The sequence below is a fragment of the Myodes glareolus genome, chromosome 3, assembly GCF_982192425.1.
Source record: "Myodes glareolus chromosome 3, mMyoGla1.1, whole genome shotgun sequence".
Lineage (NCBI taxonomy): Eukaryota > Metazoa > Chordata > Mammalia > Rodentia > Cricetidae > Myodes > Myodes glareolus.
The window spans coordinates 28,263,839-28,286,640 of NC_142028.1; the positions used below are offsets into that span (position 1 = coordinate 28,263,839).

Below are 22,802 nucleotides of genomic sequence, written 5' to 3' on the forward strand. Positions count from 1 at the left end.
AAACTAACGTAAGGGATGGATGGATGGATGGATGGATGGATGGATGGATGGACGGACGGACGGACGGACGGACGGGCGGATGGACGGATGGATGGAGTTAAAAATGGATTCACCTTATTGAGAAATTTTGAATCTGTGTGTTCATCAGGAAAAACAGTTCTCAAGGCTTCTGTGTGTGTGTGTGTGTGTGTGTGTGTGTGTCTGGGTCTTTCTCTGGTTTTGTTATGAGGAGAATACTGGCTTCATAAAAATAATTTGGGAGGGTTTTTTCCTTCTCTCTTTTACAGAATAATTTGAAGCATCTTTGTGTTAGTTCTTTGAAGACCTGGTAGAATTCTCTGCTGAATCCATCTTGGCCTGGGCTTTTTTATTATTTATTTTATTTTTTGAGATTATGATATACTTTTTCTTTTCTTTGTCTTTTATACAATACATCACACGCCTCCCCTCTCCTCCCAGTCCCCTCCACACCTCCGCTCTCCCCCACGTCCACTACTCTTCCGTTTCCCTTCAGAAAAAAACCAGGCTTTCCAGTGATATCAACTGAACAAGATTTAACAAGATGCAATAAGACTGGGCATAAACCCCCATATCAAGGTTTGCCAAGGGAATCCAGTAGGAGGAAAAGGATTACAAGAGCAGGCAAAAGACTCAGAGACACCCCCATACTCATTCAGAGACCTAAGGTAGAACCAAACATGGCTTATTCCTAATGATATTCTGCTATTAGTCATAGATCGGTGCCTAGACCAATTGTTGTCAGAGAGACTTCCTCCAGAAGATGATGAGAGAGCAGATACAAAGACTTACAGCTAAATTTAGTCAGAGCTCAGGAACCCCACAGAAGAGGGGAAGGGAGGTCTGTAGGAGTCACCAGAGTAGAGAACAACTGGAGATTATAATATAACTACATGATTTTCCTTTTTTCTCTTCTTACAAATGCCCCTCCTTGAGTTGGTTAATGATGCTTGTACTTTTCAAAATTGGGATGTTTTTAATTACTGCTTCTATCTTATCAGTTGCCATGAACCTGTTTAAATTGTTTACTTGATTCTGATTTAACTTTGGTAGATCATAAACATCTAGAATTTATCTATTTCTCTTGGATTTAATAGTTTATTGACTCTCTGAAAGTCTCCAGTGTCTATTTTAATGTCTAACTTTGTAAATTTGGATCCCCTCACATGCACACTCAGTTTGGCTCAAGATTTGTCAATCTTGTTAATCTTTCCAAAGAGCCAGCTCTTAATTTGATTGATTTTCTATTTTTCCATTTATATTCCATGAATTTCAGCCCTGATTTTTATTATCTCTTGCCATCTATTGTTCCCTGGGGCAGCATAGGGGAGAGAAGTCTCAGAGGAGCCAGGCAAGTCTATGGAATAGCAAAGAGCCAGCCTACCTGGAAGCATGGGGAAAGGGCTGAAAGTTTTAATTAAATAATTGAGAAAAGAGTTAACTTTTGAAACTATAAACAAAAGTCATATTATAATAGATAATATAAAATACAAAAATCATAAGGAAGTACTATGAGTAATTATTTATCAACAAAATGATAATTCATTAAAAATGTCCATATATAACCTAATGTGGGATGATATGGAACATAACTGTAATTCCAGCATGTGGAAGATGTACAAGAGGCTCAGGAGTTTAAAGTTATTCTTGGCTATGTTATATGTTCAAGACCAGCCTGGATCACATGAGATGCTGTGAAAGAAAGAAAGAGAGAGAGAGAGAGAGAGAGAGAGAGAGAGAGAGAGAGAGAGAGAAGGAGGGAGGGAGGAAGGGAGCAAGGAAGGAAGAGACGAAGGAAGGAAGGAATTATAGCTTCCAAGACTGAATCATGAATAGGTAGAAACTCTGAACAAATCAATGAGTAAGGAGTTTGAATTCATTAATGTGGTATTATTTTGCTTGTGTTTTAACAAATAAAGCTTTCCTGAAGATCAGAGTGCAGAGTTAAGTCATTACAGGTCAGGCAGTGGTGGCACATGCTTTTAATCCCAGGACTCAGGAGAGAGAAGCAGAGGGATCTCTGTTAGTTCAAGCCCTTCCTGGGCTACATAAAATTGATCCAGTCTAAAAAAGAAACAGTTCACATAAGGGTGATCCCAGCATTTGGGATCCCATGCCTTTAATCCCAGCACTAGGGAGGTGGAGACAGGAGAGATATGGCTGGGTGGAGAGAGGAATATAAGGTGGAAGGAGACAGGAGCTTAGTGCAGTCTGAGGACGCAGTCTGATGGTGCGGAAGAATTGTCTGTATTCTGTCAATCATGTTTTAAATAAACGCTGATTGGCCAGGCAGGAAGTATAGGTGGAAAAACCAGACAGGGAGCAGAAATGATGCAATGAGAACAGAAGTATTCTGGGAAGGAAGAAGCTGATTCCTCCCACTCCTACCCAGATCACTGAAGCAGCAGGATGTGATCTGCCCCACAGAAAAAGGTACTGAGCCACATGACTAACATAGATCAGAATAATGGGTTAATTTAAGCTACAAGAGCTAATAAGTAGCCTGACCTAATGGGCCAATCAGCTTTCTAACTTATATAGATCTCTGTATGATTTTTCTTTGGGGCTAAACAGCTGTGGGGAACCAGGTAGGACAGAAAACACAAATAACCAGGCCTTCATGTTACAGTCTGAGGAGGCAGTCTGAAGACACAGTCTGAGGACGCAGCCTGAGGACACAATCTGAGGTCAGGATTGCCCCCTTCTGAGCATTGGGAAGAGGTAAGAACAAGTGACTGGCTGCTCCACTTCTCTGATCCTTCAGCTTTCACCCACTGACAGCTGACTCTGAGCTTTTATTATTAAGAACAATTATAATTCATACAATATAACTATTAAACAAATAACTATTAAAAAGGGAAGCCTTAAAACATGTTCTCATGGATAAATTAAAACAAATGTTTTCAAGAGGACTAGTATCACTCATTTTCATGTTTCAAAACTTGAAGAATAGTTTTTCAAACTCTAGGACACTTGAGGCAGAAATTCTATCTTCTAGAAAGCAGTAAGCTGTACTCAACATAAATATCTTGGATTGAGGCCACTTTCCTAATAGAAGGGGCTGGACTGGAAGGTGGAGCCCTTCTCACAGTGAAATTCCAACCTTTACTTCTCTGTTCTCCTAAGAAACACCTTTTCTCTTCTAATGCTTAGTAAAGGAGCTCAATAATCCATAAATAAACAAATGACAAGTAGTAAATAAATAAAGCAAAAACATTAAAGAAATGACACATTTTCAAAGTCATTTGATAAGTCTTATATGGCACAAATACCAAAGTGAGACAAGAACATATTATAAGAAGACATAGTTTGCCGGGCAGAGGTGGTGCATGCCTAATCCCAGCGCTTGGGAGGCAGAGGCAGGTGGATCTCTGTGAGTTCGAGGTCAACCTGGTCTACAAGAGCTAGTTCCAGGACAGGCACCAAAGCTACAGAGAAACCTTGTCTCAAAAAAACAAGCAAACAAAAAAAAAAGAAAAGGAAAAAAAAAGAAGACATAATTCAGACTGACAGGTCTCCTTGCTACAGACCAAACAAAACAAACAAACAAAACCTAGCAAATGAGTTTAGCAGAAATTGAAAGGATTACACCATGATCAGATTGGGTTTATTGATAACAGACACAAATGCGTTGCACATGAAAACCAGTCAACACAATGAACCACATTAACTGGATGAAAAAGAAAAGAAATCTTGGCAAATTCAATAATTTATCAAATGTATCTGAAAAACTTAGTGCACATACATAATTTTAAAGACTCTCAACAGATTGAAAATGGTACACAGCTTTAATCCTAGCACCTGGGAGGCAGAGGCAGGTGGATCTCTGTGAGTTTAAGGCCAGCCAGGGCAACCTACATAGTAAAACTGTATCTCGAAACCAAAATAATAAATAGATATGGGTTTGGTTGAGAAAGACAAGGCTTTTGTTTAGCAGTGTGCCATCCTGTAGGAAAGAGAGGTAGCACAAGGCTAGACTGAAGCACCAGGTCAGGTCACTGGGTTCTCTTGCCCCAATGTCAATAGGCACAAAGACGTTTTCTAGGGTAGTACACTGATGGAAGACTTTTCTGGAACAAAGCTGATATTTGACTGGGATTATGAAGTCAGAAGAGGGAGATTTGACAGCTCATGCCAAAGAGGCTACTGGTGACTAATATCCATTGCCTACTTACTGTAAACCAGTCATCTTATGACTTTTAATTTGCCCTGTGATTTCATTCATACATGATGGTGAAGGGCTAGCAGAATATTTTGTTGGGTTTAAGTAAAGTTGGTTCATGGTGAAGTGAATATGATCTTTCTAAAAAGCAGTTGGTTCAGTTTACTGAATGTTACCCCTGCTTTCCTTTTCCGAGCAGATTTGGCTAGATTGTTAACGTCCAACTCCCCACAAAGATGGAAACACCACCTCAGGAGCCACGGCAGTTCTGTTTTACACATGGACTCATGTAACTGGTTATGTGAACACTGAGAAACCTGTGCCCCACTGTCTCGGGGCTGAGCAAGACTTGCCTGTTTCCTTTTGTCATTGTTATGCTGCTACGGGAAATGTTTGAAGAAGGAAGCCATTGAATACAGTATTCTTTTCTATGACAATTTAGTCAGGATTCCTTGTGTCAAAAGATGCAAACTTTCACTTGCTGAAAGGCATTTTAGTGTGGTTTTCATGAAATAGCAAATAAAATATATTTAATGTTTCTCATATTTATAGTAGATATGTAAGTTCGTGGGTTTTTTTAAGCAGCACTGAAGTTACATTACAAGTTGGGTTTATTTTCTCATTCTTTATTATCTAAGATTAAACTATAACCCAAGATTGTCCTCAAACATCAATTGAGCAACACACAAAACAGAAACTACTGCGTGTGGGTGGCTAGGGAGGATGCTTTTTGCAACTCATTAGATAGAACAATACACAGGGAGACGTTCTGTAAGATGTTTGATGACAGTACAACTACCTGAAACACGAATCGCCATCAAAGGAACTATACACTAGTGACACAAATCACCATCAAAGGAACTATACATTAGTGACAAACTTCACAGCCAGCACCACATTCAACACCGAAAAGTTGAAATCGCTCCTTTAGCATCAGGAACGACGATGCCCTCGCCCACCACTCCTATTCACTGGAAGACCTGACAGGGAAAAGCAGCCAAGGAAAAGAATTCAGAAGGTCTCAGTTTGCAATGTGCTGCATCTTGCATGACTTGGGTTCCAGAGTCATGGCTGGGGGAGATGAAAGAATGAAAAAAGGACAGACACTGAAGGCTGGACAAAGACACGGATGCAGACAGGCTGGGATCAGGTGGGTTGGGCTTGCTGATGGGAAGGTGCAACACCCCAGAAGCCCAGAGTGTTTATTACATACAGCTGAACACGGAGGCAGGTTTAGCTACTCTCACAGGAGCAGTGTCTACAGGGAAGTAGTCTTCAGGCAGCGACCCTCCAGTGGGAGAAAGCAACAGCGGACATTTTCTGTCCATACTGTTCACATTTCCACACACGGAATGGAAGTGTAACTATCTCTCTTTAATGATGCTATGATCATCTACAGAGAAAACCCTAAAATCTCTACATAATACATACATAGCTCACACACACACATTAGACTTCATAAATGAGCTTTGTGCACTGGCTGGATAAGTGGTAATCATAGAAAAGTTCTTTTCAGTTCCATAGAAATAGAAAAAAAATCCATGTCTAAGAATGCTAAAACACAAAATATTTAAGGTAAATCTTATGCACTGGCACCAGGAAACTGAACTGATACAACTGTCACATAACCCAGTACAGAAGCGCCTCCAAACACTGGCTATGGAATTACACATGATGTAGCCATCTCACTTTGGGATACAAAATAACATAACATAAATTATCATCACCTAAAGACATCCATATTTATGCTCTTTCCAGTATCACACACAAAAGTGAAAACTTGCAAACAACCTGCATGTCAGTAGATTATTGGATAGTAAATTTTTAATGACTATCTGTGTGTGTATTAGATACTAGTCCACCATAAAATGAACATCCACTGATGTGTTAACAGTGAACGACTGTGGAGGGTGTTCATCTACAGGAAACAATCAAAGATGGATCACTGTATGACAACACTTACAGACAATGTCTGAAAACATAAAGCGCAGGAATTAGAAGAATCTGGGTGGCAAGGGGTCAGATGTCGGGATCTCTGAAATGTTGAAGAAAGGACATAAACTGTCAAATAAAATCCGAGGGTTCAAGATACAACAGAATGATGACAATTAGCACCATCCTGTGGATCTGAACTTTCTTAGATAGTTCTTAAGTATTCTTAACACACACACACACACACGCGCGCGCGCGCACACACAATGGCAACTATGTTAAATAATGGATGGTGTTAACATGCTTTGTATAACTATTTTCACAGCATATATATATATATATATATATATATATATATATATATCCAGACACTATATCTTAAATATACAGAATTACAGAATTTTATTTCTCAAGTACAAGTAAATAAAGCCAAAGGCAGATTAAATCATAGAAAAAAACAGATGGAGAGAACATATCATACAATTGTGAGAATAAATGGTGTGGACAAAAGGATCAATGTATAGTGGTCTGGTTCATGGAAATTCTAAATAAAAGGTTGTTGTATGAAGGAGTAAGTGGATGAAGAAACAAGTACATATGATAACAATCATTTGCTTCCTAATGAAATTCTGTGGACATCTCTTCCACATGAGAAACTTTCCAGGTATCTGTGTAATGGTAAATAAAAATGCAGCCCCATGTCCATGGAGACTGCTTTTTCATAAGTATATTTTCTTCATCTGACAAACTGACTTCTGTTTATTACTGCAAACGATGTCATTCCAGCCCCACTCAGAAAGTGAATGATTTATTATAACACATTGTTCGCCGTTGCTGCTGGGCTCACCTTTGCGCCAGAACCTGCAAGGGAGGAAAGAGCATCAGGTGTTTCCACAGTAATGCTGGGAAAGAGAAAGCAAGGGTAAGCAAGCCTGGGGATGAGGTTGGAATCTGTGGAAATCAGATTCTAGTGTGTACAAATCAACCGTTCCCCACCACCCGTATCTGACCTTTTCCTGGAAAACATGGCCTGCCGCATTCTATATTCTCTCAGCTTGGTACTTAACTGTTCCTCCAGCACACATCCCAGGGGCTACTTCATCCCTAGGTCTTGGTATCCGGGGACTGTCAATCCATGCGTTTATTTATATGCTGGAAATGTCTCTTCTTATTCTTGTGTTTTAATAAAGATTTCTTTCATCTTACATCAGTCTTATTTTAGAGACCGGGGAGCTAGTTAAAATATCTGGATAATCTACTTATTTCTGTCAACTAAAAAAATAATTTAAAATCCTGGATTCCTATTTTTTTTCTCTGAAAACTGAAAAAGTTTTTTCTCTGAAAACTGTGTGAAATACCTCACAACAGAAATCTGATAGAATATGGGAGCATACTAACATATTGGAGCTTTTAAATAATTATATAATTATATAAATATGATACATAACAATATCAGACTGAGGGTTTTTGATTTATGAGAAATCAAGTTATGATCTTGATATTAAATTTTATTATAAAGATATAGTGGCATTTCATTTGTATTTTAATAAATAAAGCTTGTCTGAGGATCAGAAAAGTAAAACAGTCACACTGGTCAGCCTTACAGACCAGGCAGTAATGACACACACCTTTAATCCCAGTAGCCACACTAGTTTGCCTTAAAAACCAGGTGGTAGTGGTGCACATCTTTAATCCTGGAACTAGAGAGGATTATAAAATGGGAGGGGACAGTTCTCAGTCTCAGCCTCATTCTGAGATTCCTGGAGTCAGGATCGCCATTTCAGATTGAGGTTGAGGTAAGAGCCAGTGACTGGCTGCTTTGATTTTTGGATCAATTTCTCTCTCTGAGTTATTATTAATTGTGCTTCATAAAGATATAAATGAAAGTTGAAGACATGGCTCAGAGATTAAGAATGCTTACTGTTTTTCTAGAACACGTGAAAGTAACATGTGAAAGCTCTGTTCCCAACACTCATATTGGTACAGTCATACCACCTGTGACCCCAGCTCCAGTGAACCCAACACGCTCTTATAGGCTCCTTGAGCACCTACATACACAAGGCACACACTCACAGAGAGACACATAGACACACAAATGAAAATAAAAATAGATCCGACTTTTTCAAGTATAGATGAGTGACTGAAAGCACAATAACCCCCCCCCCATCTGTAAGCACCTGGTTGGGCACCCTGGGTACTTATCATCCTGCACTCTTCTACCTCAATTCCTCATCTCTCCTGGAGTGTCAGCATCACGGGTCTCACAGGACTCCTGTGATGAGTAAACGGGGATTAAAGGTAACTCCATCTCCAGCACCCACACCAGGACTGAGCTGTTGTAGTTTCATAACCAACAGCTGGAAACCCTAAAGTCTTCTCATGGCACAGGACCCAGGACTCCTCTGGGTAACTCTAGACTCACGTAGCACTTTTATTGTACGGTGTCTGATCAACCCATTGCCACTGTCGATGTCCTGGATCTGAAAGTCCAATAAAATAAGCAGCATCACGTCTCAGGATCTTAGTGATGAAATCCTAAGAGGAAAGAAAGACATAGCATTCAGCCTGTATTGAGTGCTTATTTTTCTGTTATAGATCTGTTAAGATCTTCTAAAAATTATTTTTAATGCACATATGCAAATACATAATAATCAAATCCTAGTTCATCTCTCTAGGCCCTTAATTAGTCTTCAAATCTTGGATTAATACACAATAATTGTACATTTCAGAGGAACACTGTGATAGTTCGACTGGCATTTTTCTGGTCACACAGGAATGAGAAGACAAAGCAGATCAAAGACTGGAGTGCCATCTTCCCCCAGCTGAACAGGACACAAAGTCATCCCTCATTGACACCATGACATCAGAAACGATCTCTGTTCACGGTCATGAGAATTCTCATATCAGACTCACTCTCCTCTTTTCTTCCCCAACACTGTTCTTGAAGGTTGTGCTGGAGAGTTTTACAGATTTAATCATTCTCCATTCATAACTCCAGGTATTTCATTTCTGATGGTTGGCTGTGACTTTCCTGATTGGATCCCCTTTCCCTAGTCAGCTCTGCGCCCTCCCCTGTTAGACATCTGGTACTACAGGAGGCCTTAGAGTGCTAAATCACAAATAGGTCTTTCAAACAGAAACATCCCATCCTTCCCTTCACCCTCAGGCACTGCATTTCTGTTGCCATGGTTCCTGTGGGTTGTTTAGTTCACTGCAGCGGGAGCAGGGTGTAGAATGCCAAGGCTGAAGCAACCTTTCCGGCTACCTGATGGCAAGCCTTCTGCCACAGCACCAACACCCAAGTCAACAAAACTCCCTCTTAGTAAAAAGGGCAGACAGCAGGCTGGGCCCAGGCCCCACTCGCTCCCAGGATGCACCTGTTCTTCCTGGCTGTGGACCACCATCAGATGAGCACCCATGCTGGAGCACTTCTCCTGACTCTTGCTCCAAGATGCCGAGTCAGTGGAAATGAAGTAGCAGTGGGAACTAAATGGCTTCCAGTCCTTTGGGCAACAGCTCCAGACTTTGTCTTTGGGGAGGAAGGAAATGTAAGTGCAATGTCATGAAGTCATTTAAAAGCTACTGTGTGCTTAGACTACATAGGTGTCGGAACATCCCACTTCTTCAGATGCAACAAGGAGCACCCCCACTTGGGTGCCAGGCTACCTCGGTGCCCATTCATATGCACTAGCATCAGGGCCCCTTGCTCATCATCAAACATGTTGTAAGTATAGCTCTTTATATCTTTAATAATGTGTTTTTCTATTTCATAATTGAAAAAAATTGATAGAGTAATCTTTTTAAAATGAAGTGGTTATAGTAGAATGGAGGTGACAGAAAAATCAGGAGAAACAAAAACAATAGAAGAAATTTTTTCTAATCTAAAGGAGTTCTTGGGCTGGAGAAGATGGTTAAGAGCACTGTCTGATGTTCCAGTTGTCCTGAGTTCAATTTCCAGCAACCACATGGTGACTCACAACCATCCATAATGAGATCTGGTGCCCTCTTGTGCTCTGCAGTCATACATGCAGAACACTGTATATACAATAAATAAATCTTTTTTTAAGGGAGTTGCCTATAAAGGTCCAAAAGCATATGGAATACCAAATATATTGAAGCAGAAAAGGAAGTCCCCTCACCACATAATAATGAAACATACAAAGCAAAGAAAGAATACTAAAAGCTGCAAGGGAAAAAGAGCAAGCAACATATAAAGGCAGATCTATCAGAAATACACCTGTTTTCACAAGGGAGATTCTAAACACCAGAAGGGCCTAAACAGATGCACTGCATGATCTAAGAGACTGTTAATGTCAGCCCAGAATACTATATCCAGCAAAACTTTCAATCATCATAGATGGAGAAAACAAGATATTTCATGATGAAGTTAAATTCAAACAATATCTATCCATAATTCCAGCCCTACAGAAGACACTAGAAAGAAAATTTCAACCCAAGGAAGTTAACTACATCTATGAAAACACATGCAATAAATACTCTCACACCAACAAAAACGAAAGAGGGGAAGCATGTGCATACACACACATACCAAAAATAACAGCAACAACAAAGTAACAGTAATTAACAATCATTTGTCATTAATATCTCTAAATATCAATGGACTTAATTCCCCAATAAAAGTACACAGACTGCAAGAATGGATTAAAAAATATGATCCATCCTTCTGCATACAAGAAACAGACCTCAATATCAAAGATATACATTACCTCAGAGCAGAGTTGAGAAAAGCTATTTCAAGCTGATCGAACTAAGAAGCAACCTGGAACCGGAATTCTAATATCTAAAAAACAATCGACTTCAAACCAAAAATAATTAAAAGAAATGAGGAAGTACACTTCATACTCATCAAAGAAAAAATCCACCAAGATGACCAAATGCAAGGGCACCCAAGTTTGTAAAAGATACACTACTGAAGCTTAACTTATATATCTTCCCTCACACATCAACAGTGAGAGGCTGCAATACTCCACTCTCACCAATGAATGGGTCATCCAGGCAAAAACTAAACAGAGAAATACTGGAGCTAACAGGCATTCTGAACCAAATGGACCTAACAGATGGCTACAGAACATTTTGCCCAAACGCAAAAGAATTTACCTTATTCTCAGCACATCACAGAACCTTCTCCAAAATCAAGCACATCGTCAGTCACAAAGCAAGTCTCAAGAGATATAAGAAAATTAAAATAGATCCTATTAGACTACCACTAATTAAAACTGGGTTTCAACAGCTACAGCAACAACAGAAAGCCTACAGACTCACTGAAGCTGAACAACTCTCTACTGAATGACTGTTAGGCCAAGGTAGAAAAAAGAAACAAATAGAAGACTTCCTAGAATTCAATGATAATGAATGCAGAGCATGCCTAAGTCTAAGGGACACAATGAAAGTGCTGCCCAGAGGATTTTTCATAGCACTTCATATGCCTACAAAAGGAAAATGGAGAGATCTTATGCCAGTAACTTAACAGCACGTGTGAAAGCTCTAGAATAATAAAAAAAAAATCCATCCAAGAAGAGGGGATGGCAGGAAGAAACAATCAATCTGGGGCCTGAAATAATCAAAATAGAAACAAAGAGAACAATACAAAGAGTCACTTCTTTGAGAAAATTAACAAGATAGACAAGCCCTTATCCAAACTAACTAAAAGATGGAAAGAGAATATCCAAATTAACAAAATCAGAAACAAAAAAAAAGGTGGACATAAAGAAAGACACTCAGGAAACCCAAAGAATCATTAGATTATACTTTAAAAATCTATACTTCACAAAACTGAAAAATCAAAAATAAATGGATAATTTTCTCTATAGATACCACTTACCAAAGTTAAATAAAAATTTGATAAACAATTTAAAAGACCTATAACCCCTAAAAAAATAGGAGCAGTCATTAAAAGTCTCCTGACTAAAAAAATCCTAGGACCACACAGTTTTAGCATGGAATTCTACCAAACTTTCAAAGAGCTAATGCCATTACTCCTCCAATTATTTCACAAAGTAGAAACGTAAGGAACATTGCCAAATTCTTTTTATGAGACCACAAACTCCCTGATACCCAAACCACACAAAGATTTAACAAAGAAAGATAATTACAGACCAGTTTCCCTCATGAACACTGATGCAAAAATACTCAAGGAAATACTCTCAAACCATATCCAAGAACTCATCAAAAACATCATCCACTGTGGTCAAGTCAGCTTCATCCCAGAGATGCAGGGATCATTCAAAAATCAATGAAATTATTCCTAATGATATTCTACTATACTCATAGATCGGTGGCTAGTCCAATTGTCATCCAAGAGGCTTCATCCAGCAACTGATGGGAGCAGATGCAGAGACCTGCAGCCAAACTTTAGACAGAGCTTGGGGAACCCTTCACAAAAGGAGAGGAGGGTTTGTAGGAGCCAGAGATGTTGAGGATACCAGACTACATTCTGCATACATGTTATGGTTGTGTAGCTTGGTGTTCTTGGGAACTTCTAACAGTGGAAAAGGGGTGTCTCTTATTCTTGCACTGTTCTTGGGAATCTTTTCATCCCCAGTTGATGTCCCCAAGAGACCTGCTCCTTTTTGGAGTGAAATGGAAGAGGAATGGATCTGGGGGAGAATGGAGAAGAGAACTGAGAGGAGTGTAGAGAGGGAGAATGGCAGCTGTGATGTAATGGATGAGAGAAGAATAAATGGAAAGAAAGAAAGAAAGAAAGAAAGAAAGAAAGAAAGAAAGAAAGGAAGGAAGGAAGGAAGGAAGGAAGGAAGGAAGGAAGGAAGGAAAGAAAGAAAGGAAGAAAGAAAGGATGAAAGAAGAAAGACCTATATGGAACCATTACACTCTATAGCCAGCAACCAAACTCTTAGGCACATTAAATTCTTACCTTCTACGTGTGAAGGGTTATTCTTGCAGTTCAATTCTGTGTGAGTTAGATCTTTTATAGCTTTCTTTTCTTCAAGGAGTTGAGAGTACTTTTGAAAATAAACTGTAAAACAAACAAACAGAACCAAAATTATTCAGTTTCATGAAAGAACTGTGGCTCTCTATTTTCTGTTTACTGGTATTAAGTCCTGATTGCCTAAGTAGACAGGGCTTGACTACAATCCCCATAATCCCACTGTCAATGGCGTCCTCAGACTCCTATTTTAAATCACAGGTACTTCCAGGACTCATAGAAAGACCAGTGATTTAAAAGGCAGGGAAGGCCTGTTGTCACGGCTCCAAAGAGAGTGAGTCATATCCTTCAGTGATTAATGTAAGATGAAAATACAAACTCTTGTAGGAGGGGAAGCAGACATAGATACTCATATTTAAGGATGTAAACTGCCTTGGCTTTGGGAGGAAAGGGGATTAGCTAATTTTGGGTGGCTCTAGGTATTTTAGAATGTGAAATAAAAAATAACTCAACATGTATCTATGGATCCATGTTTTCCTCCTTAAACCCCCTTTACCTCAACAGACTCACTCCTCCATGCACACACTCTCGCTCTCTCCTGGTTTGAAGCTGACTGACTTTTCTAGAGCTAAATTTCTTCACTTTCCTTCCTGTGTCCTCATCCTCCTCACCCCGCCACATTTGCCTTCTCCATTTCACTAACAAGTTTGAAATGAATCCTCAATAATATCCCAGGGCACTTTTCAGCCATCTTGCTACTGGACTTGACCCCACTTCTCTTCCTTCTCAGTTCTTTATGCCATTGTTGTCCTGGTTTTGGCTCACCATTTTTACCATCACTTCTTGTCTCCTATAGTCTCTTCTCCCTCCATCCACTCCTATAAAATGTCACACTTCTTACAGTCTTCTTATGGTGCCTCCTCCTCCTCGTGCAGAATCTTCCTAAGTGATGTCATGTATTGCTATGGTTTTGCCTGCTACCTATGTGTGCAAGATTCTGTGCTCACTAAACACAAACATATTAGGCTTGACTCAGTATGTCCCAAAACTCAAATCAGCACCTACCAACCTAAACCTGTGACTTATCGTTTACTGTCTACTTCTTCATGACTTCATGGTTGCTGTTGCAGAGTTCACAACATCAGAATATTGAAGTGACACTGCACGTCTTGGATCTCTTAATCCCTGGATCTTGATATTTACCAAGAACCTATTTCCTTGGTCCTGTGCCCTTTACCATCCATGCAACCTCCTCTCGTGCCCTTCAGACACTTGTCATATTATCAGGTTACAAGCTGCCCTTTCCACCATTTCTCTATTTGTTCTAATGGCTCAATTGTCAGATTTCTGCAAAAGTGCCATCGATAACCTAAATTTAGCTGCATCAGTTCTATATTTGGAATGTTGCAATTGTTCTTTATGACTATGAGGCTTTGCAAAAAAAAAACCCACAACCTTTAACTTCTGTATCCACACACCATTGCAATATGATTTTGAAATTTTCCTGGTGAAGAAAGAGAGAGAGAGAGAGAGAGAGAGAGAGAGAGAGAGAGAGAAGAAGAAGAAGAAGAAGAAGAAGAAGAAGAAGAAGAAGAAGAAGAAGAAGAAGAAGAAGAAGAAGGGAGGGAGGGAAAGAAAAAAAGGTGAAGTCTTCTGTGTGAGGTGCCTCACACAGACTTTCTTTAGCCAAGAGAATGTGCAGAGTCCACTCTGATCTACTTGTAAGTTAATTTTTTTAAAGATTTATTTATTCATTGTTTTATATATGCAGTGTTCTGTCTACCTGCAGATAGAAGAGAAGAAACAAGATCTCATTACAGATGAATGTGAGCCACCATGTAGTTGCTGGGAATTGAACTCAGGACCTCTGGAAGAGCAGCCAGTGCTCTTAACCACTCAGCCATTTCTACAGCACTCACATTAAATTTTTTGAGAGGCCTGGCTCGTAGTCACCTTCAATCTTGGAAGTCTGCAATCTGCTATGTAAACAAGCCCAGGCCATCCCAAGGAATCGTATAAAGGTGGATTATACTGTTAGTCATTCCAGCTGGTCTCCTCTTTCCAGAAGCTGAGGTGCCTGGACCCGTAACTGACCGCATACGCATGCCTAAGTTCAGCTAGGACCAGAGGAGCCAACAAGTGGAGAGCGGCCTAAATTGCCATACTGTAGAAGCATAAGATAAATAAGTCATCTTAGCTCATTAATTGTATGCTGATTTATTTAGCAAAAAAAAAGCATACTTAATAAAAAAATATATTATTTAGGAGAAAAACTAAGTCTTTTCATAAAGGAGCACCGCACATGCTCTGATCCTGCTTTGTCTACCTAGGGAAATATTTCTTCTTCACTTAGCACTTCAGCTGTTCAGGCTTCTGTCTCACACAACTCTGTGACATTCCTGATATACAGCTCTAGATGTCGCCTCTTCTAGGAAATCTCTGTTGCCACAGGACTTCCTGGACAGTGCTGCAGACGCTAGCCCAGTTTTTCTTCATTATCTCTTTTTCGACACAGAGTTTTTACATAGTCCCGGCTAGCTCCGCACTTGCTGTCCTTCTATCTCAACATCCTGAGTAGCTGGTACGAATGTGTGTCTGCACCTGACTGCCACTGATTCATTGACTTCCCTCTACACTTCTGGAGAACAGAGTCTGTGTTCTTTCTGGACTCTGTTGAACTCGCTGTGTGACACAGTAAAGGGCTACCACTTGACATTAACTGATGAAATGAGTGAGTAAAACATCCTAAATATACTAGTTTGTATGCATTTAAAGTTTTCAGAGGGTCTCTAATCTTTGATGAGCAGAAATTTACCCATTTGCTCAGTTTGCTTGTAGATTTTACTCATCCTGGACAGGACAGAAACAATTAGAAATTAGCTGAAGAACAGTTCTTGGTTAATTACTTCCTAGCTCCTTCTTGTCCACAAGCTCATCCCAAGATGAAGGAGACCTTGTCACACGCAGCTTGTCTACACATACAGTTTGTTGTCTACACACACAGCTTGTCTACACACACAGCTTGACTTCGACTTCTCAATGCCAATGAGAAAATATAGATTTGATCTCCCAGTCTATCAAAGACAACACTCCACAGAATTCACTCCACAACCCCACATACACTCATAAATACACTTCAGTTTCCCTAGTGAGAAAGAATACCTTTTATTCTAAGACAATAGCTAAATCCAAGGGCAAAGTAAAAGTCACAATCCAATCCCTTGAATTATTTTTCCCTCTGAGAATATCTGTTCTTCGTATTCTGTTAAATGTCAAGTGCTACAGTGGAACCTCCCTTCACCTAAGGCAGACGTCGCCCAGTGGTTCGCTTGGGATACTTACAGATAAAAGCAACTAAGAATGAGATGGCCAGCAGCAGGAAAATGGCCATCAGTGATGTAAAAAGCAGCGAAGGAAAACCAGGCTTACTTAGATGTGGGGTAGGCTTCGCTTTGGGAGCTGGAAGGAGAACCACATTCATTTCATGAGTAACAAGTTCCATCCTCCCTCCTCATTTCCCTTCTCCTCCACATCTCACAATTACTAACAGTGTGGATATTTAAATAATAGAAAAATGATGTCCATTGTAAAAACACTGCAAAGAATAAAAACACACACTATTGAAATACCGATATTAGTACTTTTGAAATCTGAAATATATATATATATATATATATATATATATATATATATATATACAAAACACTTGATGGGTTTTTTTTGGGTGGTGGGGGGTGTAATAAGCTAGGCTCCCACTATGTAGACCAGGCTGGTCTGGAACTCATATGTAGTCCAGGCTGGCCTCAAATCCACAGTGATCCTCCCGCCTCTGCCTCAGGAGTGCTGGAATCACACCACACTGGTCCTTTCAGCAAATGTGAAAAGGTGCACACATACTGTGTTGTCGCACATGGCAACACAACACAAATACTGCTGCCGGTCCTACGATTTTTCCTTTACACAGTATCATAAGTACATTTTTTTAAGATAGGGTTTCTCTGGATAACAGTCCTAGCTGTCTTGGAACTCGTCTGTAGACCTTGCTGGCCTCAAACTCACAGAGATCTGCCTGCCTCCCGAGGGCTGGGGTTAAAGGTGTGCGCCACCACCACCCAGTATAAGCACATTTTCATGCCATTGTGTTTTCTCTGTGTTCTTTCCTGTAGTTGCGGCACTAGGTATTCAAATAGCTTCCAGACTGCCCAAACATTAAAGACACATGTACAATAAGAGCTAAATATTTCTAATTGTATTCCACTTCTTTAGCCTAAGGTCAGTCTGCTAGTCCAGTCTCATGACTGAAAACCAGTTGCTAGATGAAGGTACAGTTTAGTGGCAGAGCAATTGCCGACCAAGGGAGAAACTCTGCTTTGCTCTACAGTATAAAAGAAAAAGTTCCTTCAAGAAAAAAAAAAAAAACTCCAAACACAGAAACAGTTTTCGTAAAGTTGCAATATCCTGTCAAGCATAGAGGGGAGAGCTCAATATTGAAAAGTATTATTTTGTTTTTTTTTATTTTTTTGTATTATTTTGTTTTCTGTTCATTTTTATATAGCTGGAAAGGCAGCAAGATGCAAGGAATAATTTCTGTAAACAGAAAGAGCAAAACAAATGCCAAGAAAACTTTTCTTTCCCACTAGACAGCTCTACCGTCCTTAAAGTCACTCTGCAAATAATTCGACCCACTGCGACTCCAGTCAAAACCCAGTCAAGAGCACTCAGAGAATCAGTAACCAACATCACCCTTCCTTCATCTTTCCCCCTACATTAAGTCCAGAATATTTTTTACCTGTAGCAGAATCTGAGTAGGGACCTGAAGAGTTGGATTCATTCTTGAATCTCACTTCTGCATACGTGATTTCTGAAGCCATATCAAGAAAAGACCTGCCTCCCTCAGGTAACGCACCTCGTCTCCTCCCAAAAACTCGTGGTATGTGAGAACCGAACACGGTGATAAGTTGTCATATTACACAATTGTATAAGAGAAGAGGGATTTCCCGCTGGGATAGATCACGTGAGGATAAGAAACCCCAACACAGAATCACTTGGGCCACACACGCAGAGTCGCAACATCTTAAAACAAGAAAATAAGAATTGCAGCGTTCATACCTACTCAGCATACTATGCAAATCTATAAAGTGGGAACTCAAAGGGGGAAGGAAAGAAACAGGAAGGAGGGGAGAAGAGGAACCATGCCCTCAGAGAATTCTGTCCTAAAACGCTCTGCAGCAAACATAAATTCATGCCCGACTATAAGCAAAAAATGGTTTCGGACGAAACCAGACAGCGTGAGCAAACACTTAAGGCACAAAGACATCCATTTTGACGGAACAGGCAAATTCTGATACCACATTCTTGGCCTCCTCACCATTGTGTGGGCTCCCACTTCCCCCTCAGCTGCCTCCGGCAGCAGGAAGGCAAGGCTCAGTCCAGTTGCTTCAGAAGCTGCACCTAAGTACGTAAAATGAATTCATAACTCACTGCATGGGCCGCTCCACTCACCGTGCCACGGGCCACATCCTGTAAGAGCTCTGGGTAGCAGCTGTGGGAGGAAGCTGTCTCTCTCCTGGTGCCTCTCTTGTCTGGCTCCCTGCCCTGCTCAGCAGGAGCTTCGTGGGTTCGCTGAACTGTTGGGACAATTAATGGATTGTGAGAATTAATGGATCACAATACATGGGAGGGGAAACAAACTAGGACCCACATGTGCAGCCTTCAGCTCTTCCAAACACTCCCCTTCTTGGGATTCCCTCTAGCTACTCCCATGTTCACACACATAGCAAGCAAACAGCAGGTGCATAAGCGTGTGTGCGCACACACACACACTCATTTAATTTGTATTACTAGGTTTTCTCTCCAGTTTGTATTCAAACATACTAAAAAAACATGAGCTGACACTATTACCCCCATTTTAATGTGATGCCACAGGTTCCATTTTATTTCCCAAATTTCTGCATTTCTAACCTAGATCTGTGGCTGGAAAAAAAAAAACTACGTTCATTATCTAGATTGCTGGCTCTCAAGTGGTATCTCTAGGATGTTGTCCATCACCCTCCCACATCCTCCACTACGCCTGCCTCTCCAGGATGGGCTCCAGCCTCAGGTCGAGCCTATGTCCTCTGCACCGATGTCTTCCTCCTTTAGCTGGACTTTCCCTCTCAGGACCAGACACCTTGCTGAAGTTCTCACCCCATGGCTGAGGAAAGCCTCCTTCACCAGGCTTGTCCTCTGACTCTTGGTGCTAATCCCTGAGGCATCTCCACTTCCCCTTGAGACTTTAGCAGTCTGCCAAGGTCACCTCCATAGGCAGAAGCCCCCATCACTCTTGAAGGTATTGAGGGGCCACACAGAGCTATACCCCAGGTAGACAGCACTCTTACCTTGCCAGTCTCTGAAACCCATACCAGCTCTGCCTTCTGCACAGACACCGTCCTTGGCCTATCTGACCACCAAGACCCAATCCCTGGATATCCCCAATCAGGCAAGTATTCTCTCCTTACCATACTAGACACTAAGGTCCCACATTGATGTCCACCAAAGAGATGCTCTTTACCCACACCTGGTCTGCCTTGTGCAAGGAAGCTCCTTTCAACCTCTATGTCCTGAATCCCAACCCACAATGGAGCTAACACCAATGCTGGCATGCTCTCCACACTCTGCCTGGGTACCCTCCTCAACCTTTCAAATGCCCAGTTCCACCCATCAGTACCCCCCCACCACACACACACACCTATTTGGAGTTCTGACTCCCCACAGGAGGGGACATATGAGTTGCTACTTTCCTCGCTATGCTTGAGCACAGACTCCCTCCAAGTGACAGCTCCATAGCAGAGCTTCCCTCCTCACCTCTCAGGCTCTGACGTCTCACACCAGGCTGCTGCTTATAGACTCACTTCTGAATCCAGACACTTTCTCTCCAGCATGCTGGCATTCCTCTCAATACCTGGGCTCCAGTCAAGACAGTGCTCTGCACGGTCACCCAGCTTGGATTTTCACACCCTCAAAGAGACCATTGCTGCCCCACACCTGATCCTTCCACAGACCTTCCCCTTCCCACACCATTCTTCACTAAGTAACTTCCTGAATACTTCAAGAAAGGAAACCAGATATGACAGAGTATATACAGCCCTGTGTAATTGTTAAACCTATTGAGTATTTCCATGGTGATAAATATTCCTACATACCACTTTATTCCAGTCACAGATACTCAGAGGTTTTACTCTCCCAGCAAAATATATTTCTAAAGTTATCATATCTCATATACACTAGAAGAAACCATGCACAATATTCAAATAACTTACAACAACAAATATTTCTCATTTGTATATATCCTAAGAGTCTGACCATGGGTAACAATAATTCTGTTCAACTTTTGCCACATTTATCATTTTGGAACCAGATCATAGAAAATAACAGCTCCTTGTAAGATGAACACATAATGGCCTCCTGTATTTAGAGAATCAGATTCATTCTCATTTTATTGACCAATGAAAATCACCTGAACACATCTGCCAATTGGGATTGAAAACATGCTTTATATATTGCCAGGCAGTGGTGACACAGGCTTTAATCCCAGTACCTGGGAGACAGAGGTACAGGTGGATCTCTGTGAGTTCCAGGCCAGCCTGGTCTACAGTGCTAGTTCCAGGACAGCCAAGGCTGTTACACAGTGAAACCCTGTCTTGACAAACACAACAAAAACAAAAATATTGAGTAAATTATGGTCTGTAAACACTGTAACTGAGAAAGATCACACACACACACACACACACACACACACACACACACACACACACTGAAAACACTTGAGGGACTCTACAGAAAAGGCTCAGTGGTTAAGAGTGTGCACTGCTCTCGCAGAGGACTGGAGTTCAGTTCCTATCACTCACAACCTTAGGCTCACAACCACGTATAACTCCAGCTCCAGGGATCCGACACCCTCCTCTGCCCTCCACAGGCACTGCACTCACATACACAAACCCACACAAAGGCACAGGCATCGATATGTGTTTTAATTAAAAAATAAAATCTTAAACACTTGAGATGACTCCCTGAAGATGCTCACATGCACACCATCAAATCTGCTTTATACTTTCTGACGCTCCTTTCTGTATCTAGTTAACATCTATTTATGCCGGCATTGGCTCTCCCTCCCTGAAACTCTCCATCATTGACACTAGGCGTCCACACATCCCAATCCTGCCTGACTGGAAACCTCTGAAAAGGACTCCCAGGCAGCTGGTACTGAGCATGTGGTGTGATGTTGTGCCCCCACGGTGCCCATTGCTGATGGATCTACCCGAGAATCTTGTTGGAAATGATGACTTGAGGCATGCTAGGTTTTTACCTTTCAAGTGAATGCCGTTTTGTACACTCCAATCCTGTAAAAATTCAGTTCTTTTTTTATGATTAATAGAATGGTTATTTATTCAAAGGGGAAAAAACTTACAGATTACCGTCCCAGACAACAACCCCTCTGCGCCAACAGGAAAGGAGTCTAGAAGCCGGAAGCAGAGCCGGAAGTCAGAGAGAGAGTGGAGGACAGCCGCTGCTTTTTTAAAGAGAGAGAGACCACGCCCCAATGGGCTGGTATCTCAGCGACTGTTGCCTGAAGGAGTGGAAGGAGCTCCTGCAGCATTAAACCCTTCTCCTCAGAGCTCAGGGAATCCCTCAGAAGAGTAGACAGAAAGAGTGTAAGAGCCAGAGGGGACTGAGGAAACCAGAACAAGGCCCTCTAAATCAACAAGATAAATGCTCATATGAACTCACAGAGCCTATACAACCTGCATCAGGTCCTCTGTATATATTATGGCCTTCAATTTAGTGTTTTTATGGGATTCTTGAGTGTGTGACTGAGTAGAACTCTGACTTTTGTACTTATTCTTGGGCTCATTTCCTTTGAATGTACCCCATTTTTTAATTGGGTTAATTAGAGTTTTAGTGTCTAGTTTCTTGAGTACTATCAGATCACCATGCAATAAAGCTAGAATTCAACAACAATTCAAACCCCAGAAAGCCTACAAACTCATGGAAACTGAACAGCCAACTACTGAACCAACCCTGGGTCAAGAAAGAAATAAAGAAAGAAATTAAAGTCTTCCTTGAATTCGTTGAAAACAAAGACACATCATACCCAAACCTATGGGACACAATGAAAGAGGAAAGTTCATAGCACTAAGTGCCCACATAAAGATCCGTATCTATCACCATGCACAAAACTAAAGTCCAAATGGATGAAAGACCTCAACATTAATCTGACCACTTTGAACCTGATAGAAGAGAAAGTGGGAAGTAGTCTACAAGACATGGGCACAGGAGACCACTTCCTAGGTAGAACCCAGTAGCACAGACAATAAGAGAATCAATGAATAAATGGGACCTCCTGATACTGAAAAGCTTCTGTAAAGCAAAAGACACTGTCAGTAAGACAAAAAGGTGACCTTCCGACTGGGAGAAGATCTTCACCAACCCCTCATCAGACAAAGGTCTGATGTCCAAAGTATACAAAAATTCAGTTCTTTTATGCTTGCTTTTTCTTCAAGAAGCTGAAAATATTTTATAAACAAAGGTGTAAAACAGAATAAAAAAGCATTCTTTCCTTATAGTAGTAAGTCTCAATTTTATTTCACCTTCCTACATTCTTTGCAAAAACCAAGTCTATAAATGTTCAACTACTTGAGTAGTTAGAGGCTGCCTAGATAAGATTCTTCATCACCATAGTGTTCTGGCTGTGGCCCTAGCACTTGGGAATTAGAATGAGGAAGATCAGAAGTTTCAGGTCATCCTTAA

At 40.9% G+C, this 22,802-nt stretch overlaps 1 protein-coding gene across 3 annotated transcripts; it reads right to left on the minus strand.

Moving 5' to 3' along the window:
• Nucleotides 1-6,497: 6,497 nt before the first annotated feature.
• Nucleotides 6,498-21,534, minus strand: LOC125407009 (C-type lectin domain family 4 member A-like). 3 transcript variants are annotated; one of them, XM_087904262.1, is made up of 8 exons: nt 21,463-21,528; nt 18,385-18,467; nt 17,806-18,089; nt 16,359-16,475; nt 13,005-13,106; nt 9,490-9,641; nt 8,535-8,647; nt 6,498-6,973 (listed from the first exon to the last, which is right to left on the minus strand). In XM_087904262.1, exons 3-8 carry the CDS (start codon nt 17,885-17,887, stop codon nt 6,832-6,834), a joined length of 708 nt encoding a protein of 235 aa, XP_087760388.1. In that variant the 5' UTR covers nt 17,888-18,089; nt 18,385-18,467; nt 21,463-21,528; the 3' UTR covers nt 6,498-6,831. The 3 variants fall into 3 exon arrangements, with proteins under 3 accessions (XP_087760388.1, XP_087760390.1, XP_087760389.1); XM_087904264.1 differs by lacking the exon at nt 16,359-16,475 and having other exon boundaries at nt 21,463-21,534; XM_087904263.1 differs by lacking the exons at nt 18,385-18,467; nt 21,463-21,528 and having other exon boundaries at nt 17,806-18,313.
• Between the last annotated feature and the right edge of the window lie 1,268 nt (nt 21,535-22,802).